At 41.0% G+C, this 22,049-nt stretch overlaps 1 protein-coding gene across 4 annotated transcripts in view; it reads right to left on the reverse strand.

The window, feature by feature from the left end:
* The window catches only part of EPC1 (enhancer of polycomb homolog 1), an 81,181-nt gene that overhangs the window by 31,223 nt on the left and 27,909 nt on the right, over nt 1-22,049 (reverse strand). The window contains exon 1 of one of the 4 annotated variants that reach the window (XM_060782507.2): nt 15,816-16,284. The exons of 1 other annotated variant lie outside the window; for it this stretch is intronic. In XM_060782507.2, coding sequence (XP_060638490.2) covers nt 15,816-15,968 — 153 coding nt within the window. In that variant the 5' untranslated portion in view covers nt 15,969-16,284. Of the gene's footprint in view, nt 1-15,815; nt 16,286-22,049 lie in introns of those variants that run through there. 2 more of the 4 variants (XM_060782503.2, XM_060782506.2) reach the window with 2 other exon arrangements.

Below are 22,049 nucleotides of genomic sequence, written 5' to 3' on the forward strand. Positions count from 1 at the left end.
TTTGTCTGCTTGGAAAGGGGGTTTGGAGAAATCAACTTGAATCTTGAGATTCTGGTCAAGCTCAAAAGAGTTTCCTCTGCTTGCCTGGAAGTCTTTGTCTTGCAAAATGGCTGGAAAGAGAAAAAGTGCTTTCTCTACCTGGGAGGTCTGATGCAGAAACCACAACAGAAGAACAAAAATACTCATAGTTGTTCTTTGGCAGTGTGCTCATCTGCCAATCAATTTTTGCCTACTAATAACCGATTCATCAATCAGATCAGGTCTTATCTGCCTCTTTCAGACCTGGGCATCAAACACCATCACTAAATGTCCATGATGACTTGTATCAGTTCAGCTGAAAAATTTGAGACAGCCTCACATGCAATGTTTAAAAATGATCCAGTGATCACTAAGTGAGCTTATTTAGGGAGGAATTAAGAGAACCTGATGACTATATAAGATCTCTCCTCTGTTTCCACGTACTTAAAATGTGTTAGTAGAACTCTAAGAATGCCTTAGGGAGAAAACTCAGTACTCAGGTCAGTAGATAACAGAAGGCAGTCTTTAAGATTCCTTGATCAGCCTTTAAAAGTCAGGAACAGTCTGTAAGCATATTGTGTTACAGTAGCCAAAATGTGATTAATACCGCCTACAAATCTCAACTTGAAAAGGAACACAAAACATGGTCTGATATTACTAGCCATAACCTGCTCTCAACAACTCTAGTCGGGAAAACCAATAAAAGCAGAAGTGTCTCTGAAAAGGAACAAAATAGGGGATTCTGCCAGCCTCTGTCATGTTCTTGATTCCCCAAACAAGGTCAGAGTTGGGCCTGCTATATCTACTACATTCCAGTTATGGAATGGTGAACTATCTGTAACCTTTAAAATGAACTCAATGACCGCAATCATTTCATTTTTTAAGATACATATCTATTTGATCCCATTTTTTGTTTACTTATCAGTTCTATACACCCTGCATCTAATCGGCTGTTAAAAACAAATAACCAAACCAACAAAAAAACAAACAAAGGTATGCTTTGCTGAGCATTTTCATAATCACTGAAATATCCCTGTATACAGGGCTATGAAGAGACTAGGGGCACACTTCTTTCAGGACATTTAGATTATAAACCTTTCAAAATACTTCCAAATTCATACATTTCCTTTCTTACTACTTCCAAAATTAATTCTAAAATTATATTTTAAGCTTCTGCCACCAAACATCATGCTAATATTACATTTAAATATTAAGTAAATTTTCCCTTCATTGAAAGCAGCCTATTTTAATTAATTACATTAACTATTACAGAGATTGTCCAAGAATAATTTGTATTGCAGTAAAGTTTCTATCATGACATTATTTACCCCACTGAAATAAATGCTGCTTATGTAAATTAAGTATAATGCACTCTCTTGCCAAGTCTTCATGATTGTCATGATGACTTTAATTGAGAATCAAGTCAGCCAACCTGTACTTAAGCATAACCATAACACACACACATGCGCGCAAGTATTCCAAAAGCCAAAATATGGAACATTTCTGGTCTCACTATTTTCAGATAAGGGACACTTAACTTGTATTTACAGACTTTTCCATCCTTCCTTCTGTTCACAATACGATCTGAAAGTTCATTGACCTGCACACCAAAATGCTAAAAATAAGCAGCATATCTACACAAAAATAGTAACTAACAATGGCCAAAGAAGGGGTCTATATTGTTACAATTCATAAATAGGCATCACATTTTTTGGCATGCCTCAAACTCGTCCCATATCTCTTAACTTCAAAATGCAGAAATCTAAGAGTTAGGATAACTTTTTACATCAGAAAAGCTTCAATATTGTCGCCAATATAAACATTATTTTTAAGCATCTATATTATGGCCGATGTATGTAAATTATACAAAGTAGGTACGGGACATATATAGTAGGTTTGGTCAAACACAGCAAGCCAGAAATCCAGCGAACTCAAACTTATTAGCTATGAGCAGTGATCCAGCAGTGGAGTAGTGGTGTGAGCAATTGGACTATGGAAAACAGTTTGATTCACCACTGGGCCATGGAAACCCATTAGGTGACTAGGGCGAATCACATTCTCTCAGCCCCCAAAGAGATTTAAAGGCAACCCTCTCTGACCAAATCTTGCAAAGCCCCAGGGTTTCTAGAAGTTGGAAAATGATTGGAACACAATACAACAAAGGTTAACGGTCAAACAAAGGTGTCTGCAATGTTTTCTTGAACATATCACTAATATTTCTTTCCCTTTCTGTAAAATATCCAATGAAAGAGGCTACTGGTGATTTTATTTTTTTTCTCATTTTTCCAATTTTTTTCTCCTATTTTATCTTTTTTTCTTTACCCCTATCTGCTTGTATTCCTACTTTCCTTCAAAACACTTTACTTGGAAATTATATTTTTTCTTCTATATATCAAATAAAAATTTATTTCCAAAAAAAAAAAGAAAGAAATACAAGGAAAAAGAAGCAAGCCAATACATTACAAATCAGAAGCACCATCAGGGTATTACCTGCATGTCTAAAAATTCAGTGTATTTATCAACAGCACACCCACCCACCCTTTCAGGGAAGCTATAAAGTTTTTTTTCAAATAGAGAAGATTGTGAGGATATTCTGGGAAGCCACAAAACCAGTAGTAGATGCCTTACATTAGGGGTCCCCAAACTTAGGCCAATGGGCCAGATGTAGCCCTCCGAGGTAATTTACTCAGCCCCTGCCCTAAACTTTAGACTTAGGGTCATCCTAAATGTGAAGGCACACAACAACAATGCCAAAAGGAGGCCCACACTTCCCAACTGAAAAAGTGGTAAGTTTATGTTGGTTAAAATTGTTCTTCATTTTAAATACTGTATTGTTCTTTCATGGACTTTTTTTTTTTTGCACTACAAATAAAATATGTGAAGTATACACAGTAATTAGTTCATGTTTTTTTTTCAAACTATAATCCAGCCCCCCAACAGCCTGAGGGACCATGAACCGGCCCTTTATTTTAAAAGTTTGAAGACCCCTGCCTTATGCAATTCACTGGCCACAATTTACTCATTTTTCAAGATTTGAATTTAATATGAGTTTCTTTAAACACTCACTTTTAAATAGCCTATCACTGTTGACATTGCAATTCATCAAGACAGTTCAGTAAAGTTCTCTCTAAACTAAGTTGAACACAAGTGCGATCCAGGTCCCTTCGGGAATCATTTTTTTGAAACCAAACAAACTCTAGGGTAGGGATTTTTAAACCTTTCCACTAACAACCCCCTTTGGCCTAATTTTACACAACAGCAGGTATATAAAATACATACCTAAAAAATTAGTGATAACAAATCTGCATTTGCAAGACTTGTTAAACTGGCTGATTTTCCTTATGAAGTACAGCTGAAACATCTTCTGCAAAGTTTACTGTAAACACTGCACAACAAATTCATATAAATATCCAAACAGCCACTTAGGTGATGTCTAGAAAACTTTTATTATTGCCAAATTTTTCGGGACTCCCAAAATTAATCTAAGCGAACCCCATTTGGGGCCAGAACTCACAGTTTAAGCAGTGCTCTTGGAAATGTGGGGGGTATTTTTGTCATGGGGAGGGGTATCTGTGGTCGATTTAAAAACAGGCACCAAAAACAAAGGATCTGGTGCTGGGGAGCTTTAGCCTTCCAAGATCTCATGCAGGATCAAGGACAACTCCTAGCCTTCCAACCTTGCCCCAAACATGAAAAGATATCCCAACATTTCATATGCTTATAAGATGTAATTTACTTATGTAGAAGTACAGCTGTATATGCTAAATATAAAGTATAGTGAATCTAAACCCCTGTTAGATAGGAACTTAAATTAGTTTATTTACTATCATAGTTGTGTGTGTAATGCGTTAATTTCTAAACCGAACTCATTTTTATTGTTGGGAGTAAGTTTTATTATGTCAGACTAAATCTTCGCGCTAGTGAGCAGATGGTCACCTGATGCCAATAAAATATTACATTCTTAAAAGAAACTGAAACTGATGTGTTTGAACACTTTGTAAGCAATCACCCAGTTTCTCCATAAAATAATACAACCAGATTTTGATTACAGAATAAGTTATTCTATATTTTTTCTACTTCAACTTGCACAAATGCAGAGTATTCTGTTGAAGCATCTTCAACCCCATGGCTCATATAGATAAGTATATTAATTCATCTCTGAAGTGAAAGTGTGGAGTTTCACAATGGAATGTGAGAAGAATGAATCAGAGTACGCTAGATATTGTAAAACATGAAAGGGAAAATAAAAACATTGAAACACTTGGAGTGAATGAGCTAAAATGGACAGGATTGAGATATTCTGAGTCAGATAATTACAATGTTTTACATAGGAAATGAGAAACCAAGAAAAATTGAGTGGCATTAATATTGAGGGGCAAAAACAGTCCAAAAGATCTAGTAGAATGTCTGAATGAATTATATCAATAAGAGTTCACCCCTTCCCCCATAAATATAAACATAATCCAATTACAGAGGGAGAAGAAATAAAAAGACTTTGTCCTGGAATCTAGGAGGAAACTGATCACCCATCAAAACAGGACATATTGATAATCGTAGGTAATATAAAAGTAAGGGACAGAATAGAATTAAAGAAGGTCTATTGCCTTCTTTCTCAGGGCCCCTCCCCATACCTAAATAAAATCCCACATTATCTGCATTGAATCGGAATATATGGCACTGTGGACTCAGATAACCCAGTTCAAAACAGATATTGTGGGATTTACTGCCTTGCTATTCTGGATTATATGGCTATGTGGACGGGCCCTCAAACAGTACTGGTTCCTCACCAAACTAGAGCTCCCATGATTTTGTAACATTGGGCCACGGCAGTTCAAGTGGTATCAAACTGTAATAATTCTGCAATGCAGATGCACACCTAGGCTCCTTAAACAAGAAATTCCAAATTCTGGAAGCAGCTACCAAGAATCTTATCCCCCTCGTTGTCAAACATATCTGAAAAGGAATTGGGACAAAGCAAAGGGTATTTCCAAAAGATTTTAGAGCTCAAACAGGCTCTAATAGGGAGACAGCCCTTTAAAAAGACAGTTGGCCCTTAAGTGTGTAGGGCCAACTGATACCACTGAAAAATGAAATTTGGAATATTAAGCAACCTTGTAAAACAGGATATAATTATCTGGAATAAGAGAAATTAACATGCAACCAATGCTTTACATACTGACCTCTACAACATTCACATATTAAAATTAGATGTCAGAGCATATCACAGAGATCATTTGCAGATTATTAATCCAAAATAGTAGCTCCTGAAAACAATATAAGTACATAGTGTGAAATCCAAAGCGAGGGTGCTCTGAAAAATGTGTAAAGCACAAGGAATCCTCTCAAGTATCAGAGGGGGAAATAATTTCTCTCCTATTTGCATGTTCACAGATTTCACCAGCTCTGATAACTGCTGCTGATATATGCAACAAAAAAAAAGTTAATAAAGCATACTACACTTCAATTAAATTCACAGACCAAACATTCAAATTTTATCCTTAAAATGTCCTATTACAGAAACTCATCAGACTGCTCTGGAACATCGTCTCCCAAACTGTGAAGGACACCAACTGTATGAACAAAGCATGAGTCTTAAGAGCTGTGGTAAGTTACTGATGGATTGGCCTTAATAATTGTTGTCATCAGTATCACTGACTGAATTACGCAGAAAATGATTTCCTTAATAACTTCAAAAAGCTTACCAATTTTATCAGTATTTTCTAAAAATAGTAGCTAGGAACACTATCAAACTTAATAGGGGAAATGTCTTCCCTAAAAATCAAGTGCTAATTAGTGACTTGGTTCAAGTTGGGACAACTCAGCATGGGAAATCCTGATTACCAGATTCCAGTGTTAATGTTTACATAGCTGTCTAGACCAAATGCAGAACTGGAAAGGAACTCAAGAAAAGCAGTAATGATAAGAAAAACAAAAACAACATATACATTGAGGAATGATAAATGGATCACAGAGCCCCAATGCCTTGCTTTTGTTATATGGGAGTAAATGCAATATAAATTCAAGTGGGATTTATTTCCAATGAAGTACAAAAAGGACTGGGACAGAAACAAATATAACTATGATATTACAGTCCTCTTTTTCAGAACTCCAAAAGTTCATTGCTACATGCACCACACAACAATAACACAACATCTCAAAGAATTTAGCTAGATGGTAAATAGTATAGTTAGATGTATTGTCGAAGGCTTTCATGGCTGGAATCACTAGGTTCTTGTGGGTTTTTCGGGCTATAGGGCCATGTTCTAGAGGCATTTCTCCTGACATTTCGCCTGCATCTATGGCAAGCATCCTCAGAGGTAGTGAGGTGAGGATGCTTGCCATAGATGCAGGCGAAACGTCAGGAGAAATGCCTCTAGAACATGGCCCGATAGTCCGTAAAATTAACATAAGCGTTTGAACTTTCAGACTACACCTCATTCGTTCTTTGGTATCAATCCTGTTAATTTTAAGATACAAATATTTTATTTGGGAAAATGAATACATGGTTAATTTAAAGATAAGCCTATTTTAAAATGATTATAGGAGAAACTGAACTTTGAACCATATTATCATGGATTTGGAATATGTATTTTACACTGCTATATAATCCAGACTATCAAAAGATAATCCACATTATCTGCTTTGATCATATGAGTCTACACTGCCATATAATCCAGTTCAAAGCAGATAATCTGGATTTTATATGGCAGTGTAGAATACTTAAAAGCAAAACTGAAGTATCCACTTCAAATCAGATGTCTTCCTCAAATAATGATATTATCTATCAATTTGTTAGGAACAGGTCTACCAAAAGTAACGATTGTAGAAACCACCAAGCCTCTAAACTTGTAAATTAAACAAAAAAGGCATCTTAAAATCCAGCCACTTGCCTACCTGATGAAAATATTGAAGCATACAAAATGCTAATGGCAGCTAAGTCTATAAATAGGGAAAAGGAATGTGTGGGCCTTCATGTTTTATCCTGCTGCAATTCCTATAATTCCTAAACAATACATCCAATATTCATGCATGATGGGACTTGTAGTTAACAACATCTGTACAACCACACATTTCTTATGACTGCTACAAAAGCTCCCCCTCCCCAAAAGTCTAAAGACATAGAACTCAGGAAAACTATGCTTCTAGTCTAGTGGGTTTGTATATTACACAAGGGATCAATTTCCTTCACAGAAGACAATATTTCTGTACTATGGAGCCTTATTTTCCTTATCTGAATTGAATAATGAAGCACAGCATAAAATAATTCTGGAGGACCTAGACAATACCAGGAGAACTGTTTGCTCTAGGCCTCCAGTGTTATTCTATGGTTAACATTTGGTGGAACTTCCACCTAGAAAGAACACGTCTCTAAACATTATCTAGATCAGGTATGAGCAAATTTAAGCCCTCCGGCACTTTGGACTTCAATTCTCACCATTTCTAGATCCTCCAGAGCAATTCTATGTTATTCAAAGCTCTTCGTGTATAAATGAAACCACATTGAATGAGCTCGCAGAATTGGGCCCACTATACTTGAGACATCAAGACTAAGTTTATATAAAACAATGAAGCATAAACCTAAACTTAATATGAACAAGCAATATTTGCTCCCAAAAAGTTAATTTCCTAGCTACAAACACTGATTCTGGTTCACACTGGAGTAAACAATAAATCGGTACACTTTGTTCAGATGTCACAAGAAGCTATTATTTCCTGGTTAGTTTTATCCATTCGTATGGAGGAATGACTGATCAAGCTGAATGTATCAGAACTGTATTTATACACAGTAAGTAACAATAAGTACATCATTATGTGTAAATACAACTGTTAAGGTGTCAGTTTTGAAAATGTTCCCCTGAAGGCACACAGTGGACAGTGAGAGAAGATGGCTTAATCAGGTTTCAGACACACAGTAGAGCACAATGACAGGAGTGCACAATAGTGATGCCTCAGTTTTCAGTCCTTGATGCTTCCTATTTGTACCTATTTGATCAGGTTTGGGGTTGTTAGCCCATTAAACTATAATAGCCAAAAGAGAAAAATGCCATGGGAGAAGAAAGAGGTTAGTCTGTTTTATATTGGTGTTTCTCAAACTATGCTCCTTCAGATGTTTTGGACCTCAGCTTCCAAAAATCCCGGCCATTTTACAAGCTGTTAGGAATTGTAGGAGTTGAAATCCAAAACATCTGAGGGAGCACAGTCTGAGAACCACTATTCTATATAAATACTGCACTAGAACTTGCATGTTCAATGTCATTCCAAAAATGCTACTATATGAATAATCTGCAGTTTTGCTTCTATAATGCTGTAGCTCTATACTAATTACTATTTTTTTTATTTTCAACCAAAGCATCTTTCCTTATTTGGATTACACTAATCTGATTGAGCAGTAGATTCCATATTCTTCAAGTATCTGTGCAGTCGCTATGATCCATTCCTTACTCATAACAATTCCACTTGAGCAATTCTGCATGAACAGCTCAGAGCTGCAGAAAAATGTTTTGAGATTTTAAGACCTTTCAAATTTTGTTGCAACTGCAACTCCTATCAATCCTAGTCAACATGCCAGTGGTAAGATATTATGGGAGAGACAACCCAAGAATGTCTGCCCCTCTTACTTTACATTCATCTTTATTTTGTTTTGGTTAGCACATGTCAGTTAAATAAATAGTATCACTGCACACAGATATTCAGTCTCCTCTACAGATCTCCAAGCTAAGCGGAAGAACTAGGTGGACCCTTCCTTGACCAGATGACCAAACATGCAGAAAGAGATAAAGTATTAATGGGGGACTACTCTGATATTTGTTGGAAAACAAACTTTGCCAAGAGTACAAAGTTCAACAAATTCCTCACTTGCCTTGCAAACAATTTTATTGTCCAGAAGGTAGAAGAGGAAACAAGAGGATCAGTGATTCTGGATTTGATCCTAACGAACACTAAGGATCTGGTCAATGGAGTGGAAGTAGTGGAACCCTTAGGTGGGAGCGACTGTGTGCTCTAGAGTTAGTGATACAAAGAAAGGGAGAAGCTAAGAGAAGTCAAACACCCATTCTAGACTTTAGGAGAGCTTACATTAAGGAAATACTGAATGAGATACCATGGACAAGAATACTAAAAGAGAAGGGAATTCATGATAGATGGGAGTTTCTTAAAAGTGAGATACTGAAGGAGAAAAATAGAAAAAGTGTAAAACAACCAGAATGGATGTCCAAAGAACTTTTAAATGAGCTAAGATTTAAAAGAGATATGCACAAGAGATGGAAAAGGGGGAAAATCACCAGAGGAATTTAAACAAATAATCAACATATGTAGAGAAAAGGCTTGTAAGTCTAAATAACAAAATGAACTCAGACTTGCCAGAGATTAAACCCAATAAAAGGGGTTCTTTGATTATGTCAGTAGAAAAAGGAAGAAAAAGAAAATGATAGGGCTTCTGTGTGGAGCAAGTTGTAAAATGCTAAAAGGGGATAGGGAAAAGGCAGAGTTGCTCAACATCTTCTTTGCCTCAATCTTCTCCTAAAAGGAGACTAGTGTTCAACCTGAGCAATAAGGAGAGGGCAAGGTAATAGGAGAAATGCAACCCAGAATAAGTGAAGTAGCAGTCCAGGAATACCTGACTACTCTAAATGAATTCAAGTCTCCAGGGCCAGATGAAAAACATCCAAGAGTATTGATTGAACTAGAAGTAATTTTGGAACCACTGACAATAATCTTTGAGAATTCTTGGAGAACAGAAGTCCCAGCAGGCTGAAGGAGGGCAAATGTTGTCCCTATCTTCAAGAAGGGAAAAAAAGAGGGCCCAAACAATTACTGTCTAGTCAGCCTGAAATCAATGCTAGGCAATATTACTATTAGATGGATCTGTAATTGATTAAGGGATCGAACCCAAAGAGTGCTCACCGATGGATACTACACTTAGGCAGAAAAAATGAAATGCAAAGATATAGTATAGGTGATGCCTGGCTCGACAGCAGTCCATGTGAAAAAGTCTTGGGAGTCTTCATAAACAAAAAAGTTGAACATGAGCCAACAGTGTGGTGCAGCAGCTTAAAAAGCCAACGGGATTTTGGACTGCATCAAAAGGAGTATAGTGTCTAGATCAGTAGTTCTCAACCTGGGGTCCCCAGATGTTTTTGGCCTACAACTCCCAGAAATCCTAACAGCTGGTAAATTGGCTGAGATTTCTGGGAGATGTAGGCCAAAACACCTGGGGACCCACAGGTTGAGAACCACTAGTCTAGATCAAAGGACTAGTCTAGATCATAGTGCCTTTATATTCTGCTTTGGTCAGGTCTCACTTGGAATACTGTGTACAATTCTGGGAACCACAGTTTAAAAGACATATTGACAAGCTGGAAGGTGTGCAGAGAAGGGTGACTAAAATAATCAAAGGTCTGGAGACCATGTCCTATGATGAGTGTCTCAAAGAACTGGGTATGTTTAGCCTGCATAAGAAAATGTTGAGGGGAGACATGATAGCCATGTATAAATATGTGAAAGGGTGCCATAAGGAAGAGGGTGCAGGCTTGTTTTCTGCTGCCCTTGAAACTAGGACTCGGAGCAATGGGTTCAAATGACAGGAAAGGAGATTCCACCTGAACATTAGGAAGAACTTCCTGACTGTATGAGCTATTTAACAGTGGTACTCTCTGTCTCAGAGTGTGGTGGAAGCTCCTTCCTTGGAAGCCTTTAAATAGAATCTGGATGGTCATCTATCAGGGATACTTTGATTGTGCTTTTTCTGCATGGCAGGGGGTTGGACTATATGGCTCATGTGGTCTCCTCCAACTCTATTATGCTATGATTCTGCTCATCTTGTAAATTTAGGCTACAATCTTACACTGTTCAAACAGAAGTAGGTTCTCCTAAACTCAGTGGCTCCTACTACTTCTTTTCAATTAGATTTGATTTCATGCCATTTTTGTCAGAAATAAGTATCACTTCTTCTTCCAAAATCAGGACTGATGCCCCAAGACTACCATCAACATGCTGGCATCTCTGTGTGTCGGGCCATACCAACACTCGCAATTTGAATAGAATTTTCATTTTGTTAGCATTTATTTCACAAAAACCAAATATTACTGAAATGAATGGGACACAAAGTAATCTTAAAAGGCCATTCCTAAGATGTTGTATTATGTCAGTAAACAACTATATTGCATAAAAATCCTATGAATTTTCTCTGGAAAACAATATTTAATGAAAGCATTTTGAAGTTAAATCCACAAACTATTCATTCATCAAATCTTTACATGATACCAACTAGATCAGGGGTCCTCAAACTAAGGCCCGGGGGCCGGATACGGCCCTCTGTGGTCATTTAACCGGCCCTCACTCAGGGTCAACCTAAGTCTGAAATGACTTGAAAGCACACAACAACAGTAATCCTATCTCGTCAGCCAAAAGCAGACCCACACTTCCCACTGAAATACTAATAAGTTGATATTTGTTAAAACTGTTCTTCATTTTAATTAGTGTATTGTTTTAAGTGTTTTTTGCACTACAAATAAGATATGTGCAGTGTGCATAAGAATTCATTCATGTTTTTTCAAATTATAATCCAGCCCACCAATAGTTTAAGGGACTGTAACCTGGTCCTCAGTTTAAAAAGTTTGTGGACCCCTGAACTAGATTGTAAAGTATTAGCAACCATACCCAGGTGCATCCATGCACTTCAATCCACATGTCTGCAATTCAAGAACTTTAAACTGTCACAGTTCAGGAACATTTGTACATCTCTTCAGAAGCTGTCATTTAAGTGAACTATTAGAGGTGCCCTCTCCCTGCACACTGCATGGGCTATACTTAAAAACTCAAAAGTATACTGTTCAGACACATTGAACAGACATCCTTCTTAGACAGAAAGGATTGGCTGTAGTTTAGACTCTAAACTTAATCTCCATGTTAAGAAGTGTATAGGAAGTTAACAATGGTTTAACAAGAGGCAAAACTGAGAGGACCTGTCACATCAGACAGTAACACACAAAAACATCCCCTGCTTTGAAATCCTCGTTTAGTGTATTAACTACAGAAAATTCTTGAAGTGATTTCTAATGCAGATCTTACTTTAACATGTTCAAGCCATAGCTGAACTTTGTAAAGTTTTAATGCATAACAACTTTCAGAGAAAACAAAAACATTAAATAGTTTGGACATACTTTTATTTTTAACTATTGTATCCTGTAACTAACACTACACAGTGTGACAAGAGGATCTCCTTGTCCAGCAGTTAAAACAGTATTATCTGTCCAGTATGATCTGGACAGAAGGATCGCAAACAGCATGTACATCCCTTATCTGGAATTCAGCAATAATAATAATTAAAAATACTCCAGAATCCAAAACTGTGCCTATGGTGGGCTCAGAGTGACACATTCACTTTCTGTTCAATGTACACTAACTTTGTTTCGTGCACAAATTATTTAGCATATATTACGTATAAAATTACTTCAAGGCTATGTGCAAATGAATTCTGCATTTAGACTAGAGTCCCATCTCCCTGATATCTCATTATGTACTACTAATAATAACAGAGTACTAAGAACCACAAAAATCAATATATTAAAAACAACAGATTAAAACATTAATACTAATAAAAAGTAAATTTAAGGATTCAAAGTTTAAAATTGACTGCAAATACATGTACTCCAATATCCGAAAAACTTCAAAACCCAAACACTTCAGATGCCAGGTATTTTGGAGAAGGGATACTGAACCTGGTAGTAGAACAGTGTTTAGGTGATAGCATCCTGTTCCATGAAGCTTTGCCCGCAGTATAAAGTACCAATCTAAATAATGTGAGTAAGCAGGTATGTTTGTGTCTGCATTGACTGCTCAAGTGCCTTAAGCTATGTTATGAAACCTGACTCTCCCTGGGAAGCTCAGCAATACAACTTTGGTTCTTGCAATGCATTATAAACTTCAAATAATGTGAATGAACAGGTATAGGTAAAAACTGTACAACAGTGGAATCCTCTGCTTTAGAGTGGGAGCTCCATCCTTGGATGCTTTTAACAGTGGCTGGATGGCCATATGTTGGGGGGGGGGGGGGCTTTGCGCTTTTCATGCATGGGAGAGGGTTGAACTAGATGGCCCATGTGGTCTCTTCCAATTTATGATTCTGTGATTCTATGTATGTTTATGTCTACATTGAAAGCTCAAGAGTGCTAAATTGCATCACGAGACCGGTGCAACTAATGCAAGGCGAGCTCCTTGGAAAACTGTCCCAAATTAGTCCTTAGTTTGGTTACAGGAAGATCTAGGAGTGAGCATATTACACCTATCCTAAAGTCACTCCAATTAGTTTCTGGGCAAAGAACAAGTTGATGGTTTTGACCTTTAAAACCTTACATAGTTTGGGTCCAGGTTACCCACCCACACACTTTGGTCTTCTGGGGGGTGTCTGCTCCAACCAGCCAGAACCCGAGTGGAGTGGCAGCCACCACCCAGACAACCTTTTCATCGAACGCCACAAGGCTGTGGAACGACCTGCCCATAGAGCTCTGACACCTGGATCAGCTGTCAGAATTTAAGACACAAGTCTTAAGACACCCCCCAGAAGACCAAAGTGTGTGGGCGGGTAACCTGGATCCAAACCATGTAGGGTTTAAAGGTCAAAACCATCAACTCAGAGTAGGCCTGTCTATTCTAGCAAGCCGACCCAGAGAGTCTATAAACACAAACTTTCATGGCCAGAATCACTGGGTTGCTGTGAGTTTTCCGAGCTGTTTGGCCATGTTCAGAAGCATTCTCTCCTTATATTTCGCCCACATCTATGGCAGGCAGCCTCAGAGGTTGTGAAGTACCTTGTCTAGTTTCCAATATACCTCACAACCTTTGAGGATAGCTGTCATAGATGTGGGTGAAACGTCAGGCGAGAATGCTTCTGGAACATGGCCATACAGCTCGGAAAACTCACAGCAACCCTATTATTATTAGTTCCTGCACCCCAGTAGACACTCCAAATCTTCATTGTTTTGTTGTGGTTGTTTTGTGATGTTGTGGGGCTAGGCCTCTTGTAAGCCGCACCGAGTCCTGCGGGAGATGGTAGCGGGGTATAAGAACAATAAATAATAATAATAAGTAGGTATGTTTTATGTCATAAACTTCGGCCCTCCAGATAGTTTGGACTTCAACTCTCACAATTCCAAAGAGCCAGGAACTGTGAGAGTTGACGTCCAAAACACCTGGAGGGTGTTTTAGTGTTTTGCTGCATTTGTTCATTTGAATTGTTTAGTGTTTATATATTAATTAGTATATACTATACAACAGGGTTTCTCAACCTTCCTAATGCCACGACCCCTTAATGGAGTTCCTCATGTTGTGGTGACCCCAAACCATAATTTTTTTTACTACTTCCTAACTGTAATTTTGCTACTGTTATTAATCGTCATGTAAATATCTGATTTGCAGGACATATTTTAATTCAATGGACCAAATTTGGCACAAATACTCAATGTGCCCAAATGTGAACACTGGTGGAGTTTGGGGTAAAAAGACCCTGACATTTGGGAGTTGTCGTTGCTGGGATTTATAGTTCACCTACAATCAAAGAGCATTCTAACCTCCATCAATGATCTAATCAAACCAAACTTGGCACACAGAACTCCCATGACCAACAGAAAATATTGGAAGCTTTTGGTGGGCATTGACCTTGAGTTTTGGAGTTGTAGTTCATCTACATCCAGAGAGAACTGTAGACTCAAACAATTAAGGCTCTGAACCAAACTTGGCACAAATACTCAATATGCCCAAATGTGAACACTGGTGGAGTTTGGAGGAACCAGACCCTGATATTTGGGAGTTGTTGTTGCTGGGATTTATAGTTCACCTACAATCAAAGAGCATTCTGAACCCTACCAACAATAGAATTGGGGCAAACTTCCCATAAAGAACCCTTATGACCAACAGAAAATACTGTGTTTTCTGATGGCCTTTGGTGACCCCTCTGACACCCCCTCACGACCCCTCCAGGGGTCCCGACCCGCAGGTTGAGAAACCCTGCTATACAAGGTATGTTTTATGTCTACCTCATAAACTTTGGCCCTCCAGATGTTTTGGACTTCAACTCTCACAATTCCAAAGAGCCAGGAACAGTGAAAGTTGAAGTCCAAAACACCTGGAGAGTCTTTTAGTATCTTCATAGTGTTTTGCTGCATTTGTTTATTTGAATTGTTTAGTGTTTATATATTCATTAGTATATACTATGCAAAAATTAGTATATACTAATTTTTTGAAATGTGTTTGATACGAGTGAAATAAAAGCTGTTGAGGTGGCTGGGATTTCTGGGAGTTGGAAGTCCCAAACCACCTGGAGGCCCAAAAGTGAGGGGACCACTCCTGGAGTGCGAGCCTGGGAAGAGAGGAGAACACGCGGGGCGCGCGCAGCAGCAGCAGCAACACCACATGGCCAGCCTGGACTTCCTTTCTCCCCAGCTGGGAGCGCGAGGCGCAGGCGCCACCTAGCGTTGCCTGCCTTCCCTCTCCCAGGCCCAGCCCTTCCAACGAGCGCCTCCACAAAATGGCGGCCGCCCGCCCGTCGCGTCACGTGACGCCCTTTGTGCCTTTCGGGGGGCCGAGAGCGAGCGAGGCCGGGAGGGCGACCCCGAGGGCGCGCGGAGGGGCCCGGCTGGCTCGCTGTCTCCCCGCTCCCTTCCTCCTCCTCCTCCTCAAGGCAGAGGGAGAGGGCTCGAGAGGGCGAGGGCGGCGGGAGGGGGGGAATGGCGGCCATTTTGTGCCTGCGCAGAGGCGGCGATGGCGGCGGGAGGGGTTTTTTTCCTTTCTCTCTCACGTACCGACTCCTCTTCCTTCTCCATGCCCGTGGGCATCTGCGGCACGGCCCGGTTGATGGAGGCATACTCGGCCAGGTCGGGCAAGTCCTCGCAGCGGAAGACGGGCAGCGGCTTAGACGCGTCCAGCGCCCGGGCCCGGAACGACAGTTTGCTCATGCTAGTCGGCGGCAGGGATGATGATGATGGCGGCGGCGGAGGAGGAGGAGGAGGAGGAGGCGGGCGGGGGAGGGGGGCTGGAGGCGGCGCTGCTGCTCCGCGCGGAGAGCCCGGCCCGGGCGACGCCGAGTGCTCCTCTCCTCCGCCGCCTCCTCCTCCGCCGCCGCCGCCCTCCTCCGCCTCCTCGCCGCTCCGGCTCCGCTCAGCGCGCCGCGGCCAACATGGCGGACATTAAACCTCCTCGACTGGCCGCCTCTTCCAGCCAACCCCAGCGCCACAGCCATTCCCACACTGCATCGCGCAAAGGGGCGCGCGCACGGCGCCGACAGGAGGGGGCGCGCGCAACAGGAGACCGCGCGGGCACGAGCGGCAGGCTGGCGGGAGGGAGAGAGAGAGAGAGCTTGGAAAGAAACAGGCGCGATGCTTCGCACCGCCTCACAAACACACTTTGGAAGGGGTCCCCCCCCCCTCTTTTTTTGACCTCTCGCCCAGAAGATTTTTGAAAAACCCGACGGTTATTTCGTCCTCTGTGACATCAAGCCATTCTATAGAATTGACGGGGGAACCTTGTGTTTGGACACCAGGCCTGAGCCAACTTCGGCCCTCTTTCCAGATTCAGACCAGCTATATACTCAGGGTTAAGGCACTACAGCAGGCCTGGGCAAACTTGGGCCCTCCAGGTGTTTTGGACTCCAACTCCCACCATTCCTGACAACCTCAGGCCCCCCCCTTTCCCCCTCAGCCTCCTATTTTAGAACAGGCCTAGGTAAACTTGGGCCCTCCAGGTGTTTTGGACTCCAACTCCCACCATTCCTAACAGCCTCAGGCCCTTTCCTTTCCCCTCTCAGCCGCTTAAGCCTCTTATTTTAGAACAGGTCTAGGTAAAGCAGCTGAGGGGGGAAAGGAAAGGGCCTGAGGCTGTTAGGAATGGTGGGAGTTGGAGTCCAAAACACCTGGAGGGCTCAAGTTCGCCCATGCCTGCTATAGACCCTGTCAAATATTCTTCCAAAGCCGCTTAAGCCAACTTCCGCCCTCTTTCCAGATTCAGACCGGCTATACTCCTTCCTCCCCCCCCCCCGTCTCTTATTTTAGAACAGGCCTGGGTAAACTTGGGCCCTCCAAGTGTTTTGGACTCCAACTCCCACCATTTCTAACAGCCTCAGGCCCCTCCTTTGGGAAAAGGAAGGGGCCTGAGGCTGTTGGGAATGGTGGGTGTTGAAGTCCAAAGCTGTTAGGAATGGTGGGAATTGAAGTCCAAAAGAAGGGGCCTAAGGCTGTTAGGAATGGTGGGAGTTGAAGTCCAAAGCTGTTAGGAATGGTGGGAGTTGGAAGTCCAAAAGGAAGGGGCCTGAGGCTGTCAGGAATGGTGAGAATTGAAGTCCAAAGCTGTTAGGAATGGTTGGAGTTGAAGTCCAAAAGAATGGGGTTGAGGCTGTTAGGAATGGTGGAAGTTGAAGTCCAAAAGGAAGGGGCCTGAGGCTGATAGGAATGGTGGGAGTTGAAGTCCAAAGCTGTTAGGAATGGTGGGAGTTGAAGTCCAAAGCTGTTAGGAATGGTGGGAGTTGAAGTCCAAAGCTGTTAGGAATGGTGGGAGTTGAAGTCCAAAAGAAGGGGCCTAAGGCTGTTAGGAATGGTGGGAGTTGAAGTCCAAAGCTGTTAGGAATGGTGGGAGTTGGAAGTCCAAAAGGAAGGGGCCTGAGGCTGTCAGGAATGGTGAGAATTGAAGTCCAAAGCTGTTAGGAATGGTTGGAGTTGAAGTCCAAAAGAATGGGGTTGAGGCTGTTAGGAATGGTGGAAGTTGAAGTCCAAAAGGAAGGGGCCTGAGGCTGATAGGAATGGTGGGAGTTGAAGTCCAAAGCTGTTAGGAATGGTGGGAGTTGAAGTCCAAAGCTGTTAGGAATGGTGGGAATTGAAGTCCAAAAGAAGAGGCCTGAGGCTGTTAGGAATGGTGGAAGTTGAAGTCCAAAAGAAGAGGCCTGAGGCTGTTAGGAATGGTGGGAGTTGAAGTCCAAAGCTGTTAGGAATGGTGGGAATTGAAGTCCAAAAGAAGAGGCCTGAGGCTGTCAGGAATGGTTGGGAGTTGAAGTCCAAAACACCTGGCGGGCTCAAGTTTGCCCATGCCTGCTATAATATTATATAGAATATATAATATTCTTCTAGAGCCGCATAAGCAACTGAGGGGGAAAAGAACGGGGCCCGAGGCTGTTAGGAATGGTGGGGACTGAAGTCCAAAACAGCTGGAGGTCCCAAGTTTGCTCAGGCCTGTTCTAAAATAAGAGGCTGGGGTGGGGGGAAGGGCCTGAAGCTGTTTGGAATTGTGAGAGTTGGAGTCCAAAACACCTAGAGGGCCGATGTTTACACATGCCTGTTGTAGTGCCTTAACACTGAGTATATAGCCTGTCTGAATCTGGAAGAAGGGCCGAAGTTGGCCCAGGCCTGGTTAACACACTTCTCACTTTTGAAACTTCTAAGATAGAATCCTGCTTTTTTCCCCCATTTTAAATCCAAAAATTATTATTATATTGTTATTTTAGGAGCATAGGATACTCCTTTATATCGCTCCGCGCCTAAGGACTGTTCCAAGTTGAGCATCCTTTACAACAGGCCTGGGCCAACCTTGGCCTTCCCTCCAGGTGTTTTGGACTCCCAACTTCAACAATTCCTATTATTTTTCTAGAACCATAGGATGCTCCCTTATATCGCTCTGCGGCAAAGGATTGCTCAAACAGGCCTGGGCAAACTTCGGCCCCCAAGGTGTTTTGGACTCCAACTCCTACAATTCCTAACAGCTTCAGGTCCCTTCCTTTTCCCCTTTAGCTGCTTAAACTGGGGGGGGGGGGGACGTGTATATTCCAATGTGCTTCTGAGTAACCTGTTCACTAGATAATTTTGGCCCTTCTAGCCATAACTTAATATCTGGCTACTGCACTCTACCATTGTCCCTGCCCCTGTAGTTGTAGTTGACTACATGAATTGACTTGGGCTTTCTAGTCAAAACATATCATCTGGCTTCTGCACTTTTCTATCAGCCCTGTCCTTGCAGCTGTATTGCACAAACCCTGCCTCCCCCCTTAATTTTAGTATATGGCCACTATGCTCAGCTACTGGTTGTAGAATAAAAAATAATAATAAGAGTTGGAAGAGACTGCATGGGACATCCCCTGCCAGAGAAGCACAGTCAAAGTATCCCTGACAGATGGCCATTCATCTTCTGTTTAAAAGTTTCCAAGGAAGGAGCTTCCGCAACACTCCGAGGCACAGAGTCCCACTGCCGAACAGTTCATACGGTCAGGAAGTTCTTCCTAATATGAGATGAGATGGTTTAAAACAATTGATTTTAAAGTGGAGATAATTTATTTTAGTGTTTTTGTATATTTATAGTTTGTTTTATGTTCCAGCATTGAATGTTTGCCTTGAGTCCCCTTTAAGGTGAGAAAAGTAGAATATAAATGTTTTAAATAAATAATTAAATAAAAGAATGTTCAGGTGGAATCTCCTTTCCTGTAATTTGAGCCAACTTCGGCTGTCCAGGTGTTTTGGACTTCAACTCCCACAATTCCTAACAGCCTCAGACCCCTTCCTTTTCCCCCTCAGCTGCTTAAGGAATTGTGGGAGTTAAGAGTCCAAAACACTTGGAGGGAGGGGCGAGGTTGGCCCAGGCCTGCTTTAGAATCATAGAATAACAGAGTTGGAAGAGACTACATGGGACATTTAGTCCAATCCCCTGCCATGCAGAGGAAGGACAATCAAAGTATCCCTGACAGATGGTCATCCAGCCTCTTCTTAAAAATTTCCAAGGAAGGAACTTCCACAATTGTGGGATTTGGGAGTTCAAACACCTGGAGTGCTGAAGTTGGCCCATGTCTGGCCTACACTGTGTAGATGGGACCCTTGGGTTGCAACCACTTGATATTTTCTCCCCAACTACACCTAATATGAAATACTAAGCTAATATTTCTTACGTCTTTTGAATTAAAATCTTCCATTTTAAACCAGTTATAATTAATAGTTTTTGAGAAGCACATAACCACATACAACTTCCAAAATGGGGTTGCCCACCTAATTTGAGAAGCATAATAAAAGGGCCTGGTGGCACAGCAGGTTAAACCACTGAGCTGATTGAAAGGGTGGCAGTTTGAATCCAGGCAGCGGAGTGAGTTCCCGCTGTTAGCCCCAGCTTTTGCCAAACTAGCAGTTCTAATATATGAAAATGTGAGTAGATCAATAGGTACCGCAGGAAGGTAACTAATCCATGCAGTTATGCTAGCCACATGACCTTGGAGGTGTCTACGGACAACGCTGGCTCTTCAGCTCAGAAATGGAGATGAGCACCACCCCCCAGAGTCGGACACAACTAGACTTAATGTCAGGGAAAACCTTTACTTTTAATAAAAGGGAAGTGGAACGTGTTAAATTTACTGTAAAAGACAGCAGTTAGGGTAGAATATACTGAGAAGTTATGACAAAATATCCCTTGCTTAAGAAAGAATCTCTACTCAGAAAACACACAGGCAAAGAAGTGTTTCTGGATTAGATTCGCTCCAAAATGGTAGGTGTTTGTTATGTACATGTATTTCATCATATTTTAGCAGCACTCTGACACAGTAGTGTCTGATGAAAATGTTGATTTATTGTAACTTCCTGCAAGTGTTTAAACTACAGCCAAGTAAGAAGACAGATGAGGTGAAGACTTGGACTGTCCTTCACGATCTTTGCCTCTGCAGTTTCTATGGTTAGTAATTAGGTGTAATATAAATCTCTACAATGCAGTGTGCACTTTCTAATTTCTGAGACCATGTAAAGAAAATCCTTGAATTGAGGCACTGGTCAACAAGGGTCACTTCAGCAGGACTGTGGATGACGAGGGCCTAAAAGACAGCCAAAAGATGAACAGAACTAAAGTGAAGTGACCACAAGTCTATTTTACCAATTGAAAAGCATGTTTTTTGATGTAAAAACAATGGAGGGGCCACTATGGTCTATTCAGAAACTGAATAGACCATAGAAAGCATCTTCCAGGAGAGGCAATTCTTCACCCTTTTTGCCTGAAAAAAGTGTGGCACAAACATCCTTGAGACCAGAAGGCAGAAAGGCATGCAATCCCAGGGCACACTTTCCCCAGCCCTGATTTAAGAGGTGGCCTTCAGTCTTTTGTGACTCAGGATGGACCCATTGAACTGATAGAAAAGACAGGTACAGATACTTGAGATATTGAAAAGATACTGAGAAGGAATAACTAAGTAATTTAAAATATAATCGTAATATAGTAATAAATCTCTGCTATCCAAATCTTTTGTAATGCATATATTAAAATTGCAGTCCTGTACATTCTTTGGTGTTAGGAATACAGTGCCACTACAAAAGTGGGGGGGGGGGGACGACAGAAAAAAAGTCACCTAAAATAACACCTCTCTTGCAAGCTCTAGAGCTTCCAGTGCAACTCTCTATGGCCATTTTCTGCTAGAAGTTAACCATAAAATCACTTTGGAAGACCTACAAATGCCTAGAGAAGTTGTCTGTCTAAGACCCTCCAGGCAAAAGGTGACCAACAGAATCACACTGGAAGTCCTAGAGATTTCTAGAAAGAACATATTAATTAAAACACTAAATCATCAAATTCACAAAAGTGAAACCCACAAACAGAGGGATGATTGTACACCTTTATGAAGGATTATGGATAACTGAGTTTTGGAGTAGGAGCACAAGCACTAAAATAAACTAATAGTGTATTCATCTGATTTCTGTGCAAATAAAAGCCATATACCTATTCACGTATAATCTGTGAAGCTATTTTAGCAGGCAGAACACATGTGAAGGATGCATGGGTCCTAGCAGTCTTCGAGTGGGAGAAGGACTATATAACTCTGGTTTGTATCCAACATTTATTTCTCTTTTTTAAATATTTAATCTAGGATGTCACCAGCTAAACTCTGAAGTCACTGTAGACTGAACATTTGCAAATTGATCTGGAAAACTGGAGAAACAGGAATACTGAGACTCATCTTGGCTTTCTGAAGACCTTCTTAGTTTTAAAGCAGCAGGTAGACTGTACTACAGCAGGTATACGTATTACTTTCTAAG

Source organism: Anolis sagrei, chromosome 6, assembly GCF_037176765.1.
Source record: "Anolis sagrei isolate rAnoSag1 chromosome 6, rAnoSag1.mat, whole genome shotgun sequence".
Classification (NCBI taxonomy): Eukaryota; Metazoa; Chordata; class Lepidosauria; order Squamata; family Dactyloidae; genus Anolis; species Anolis sagrei.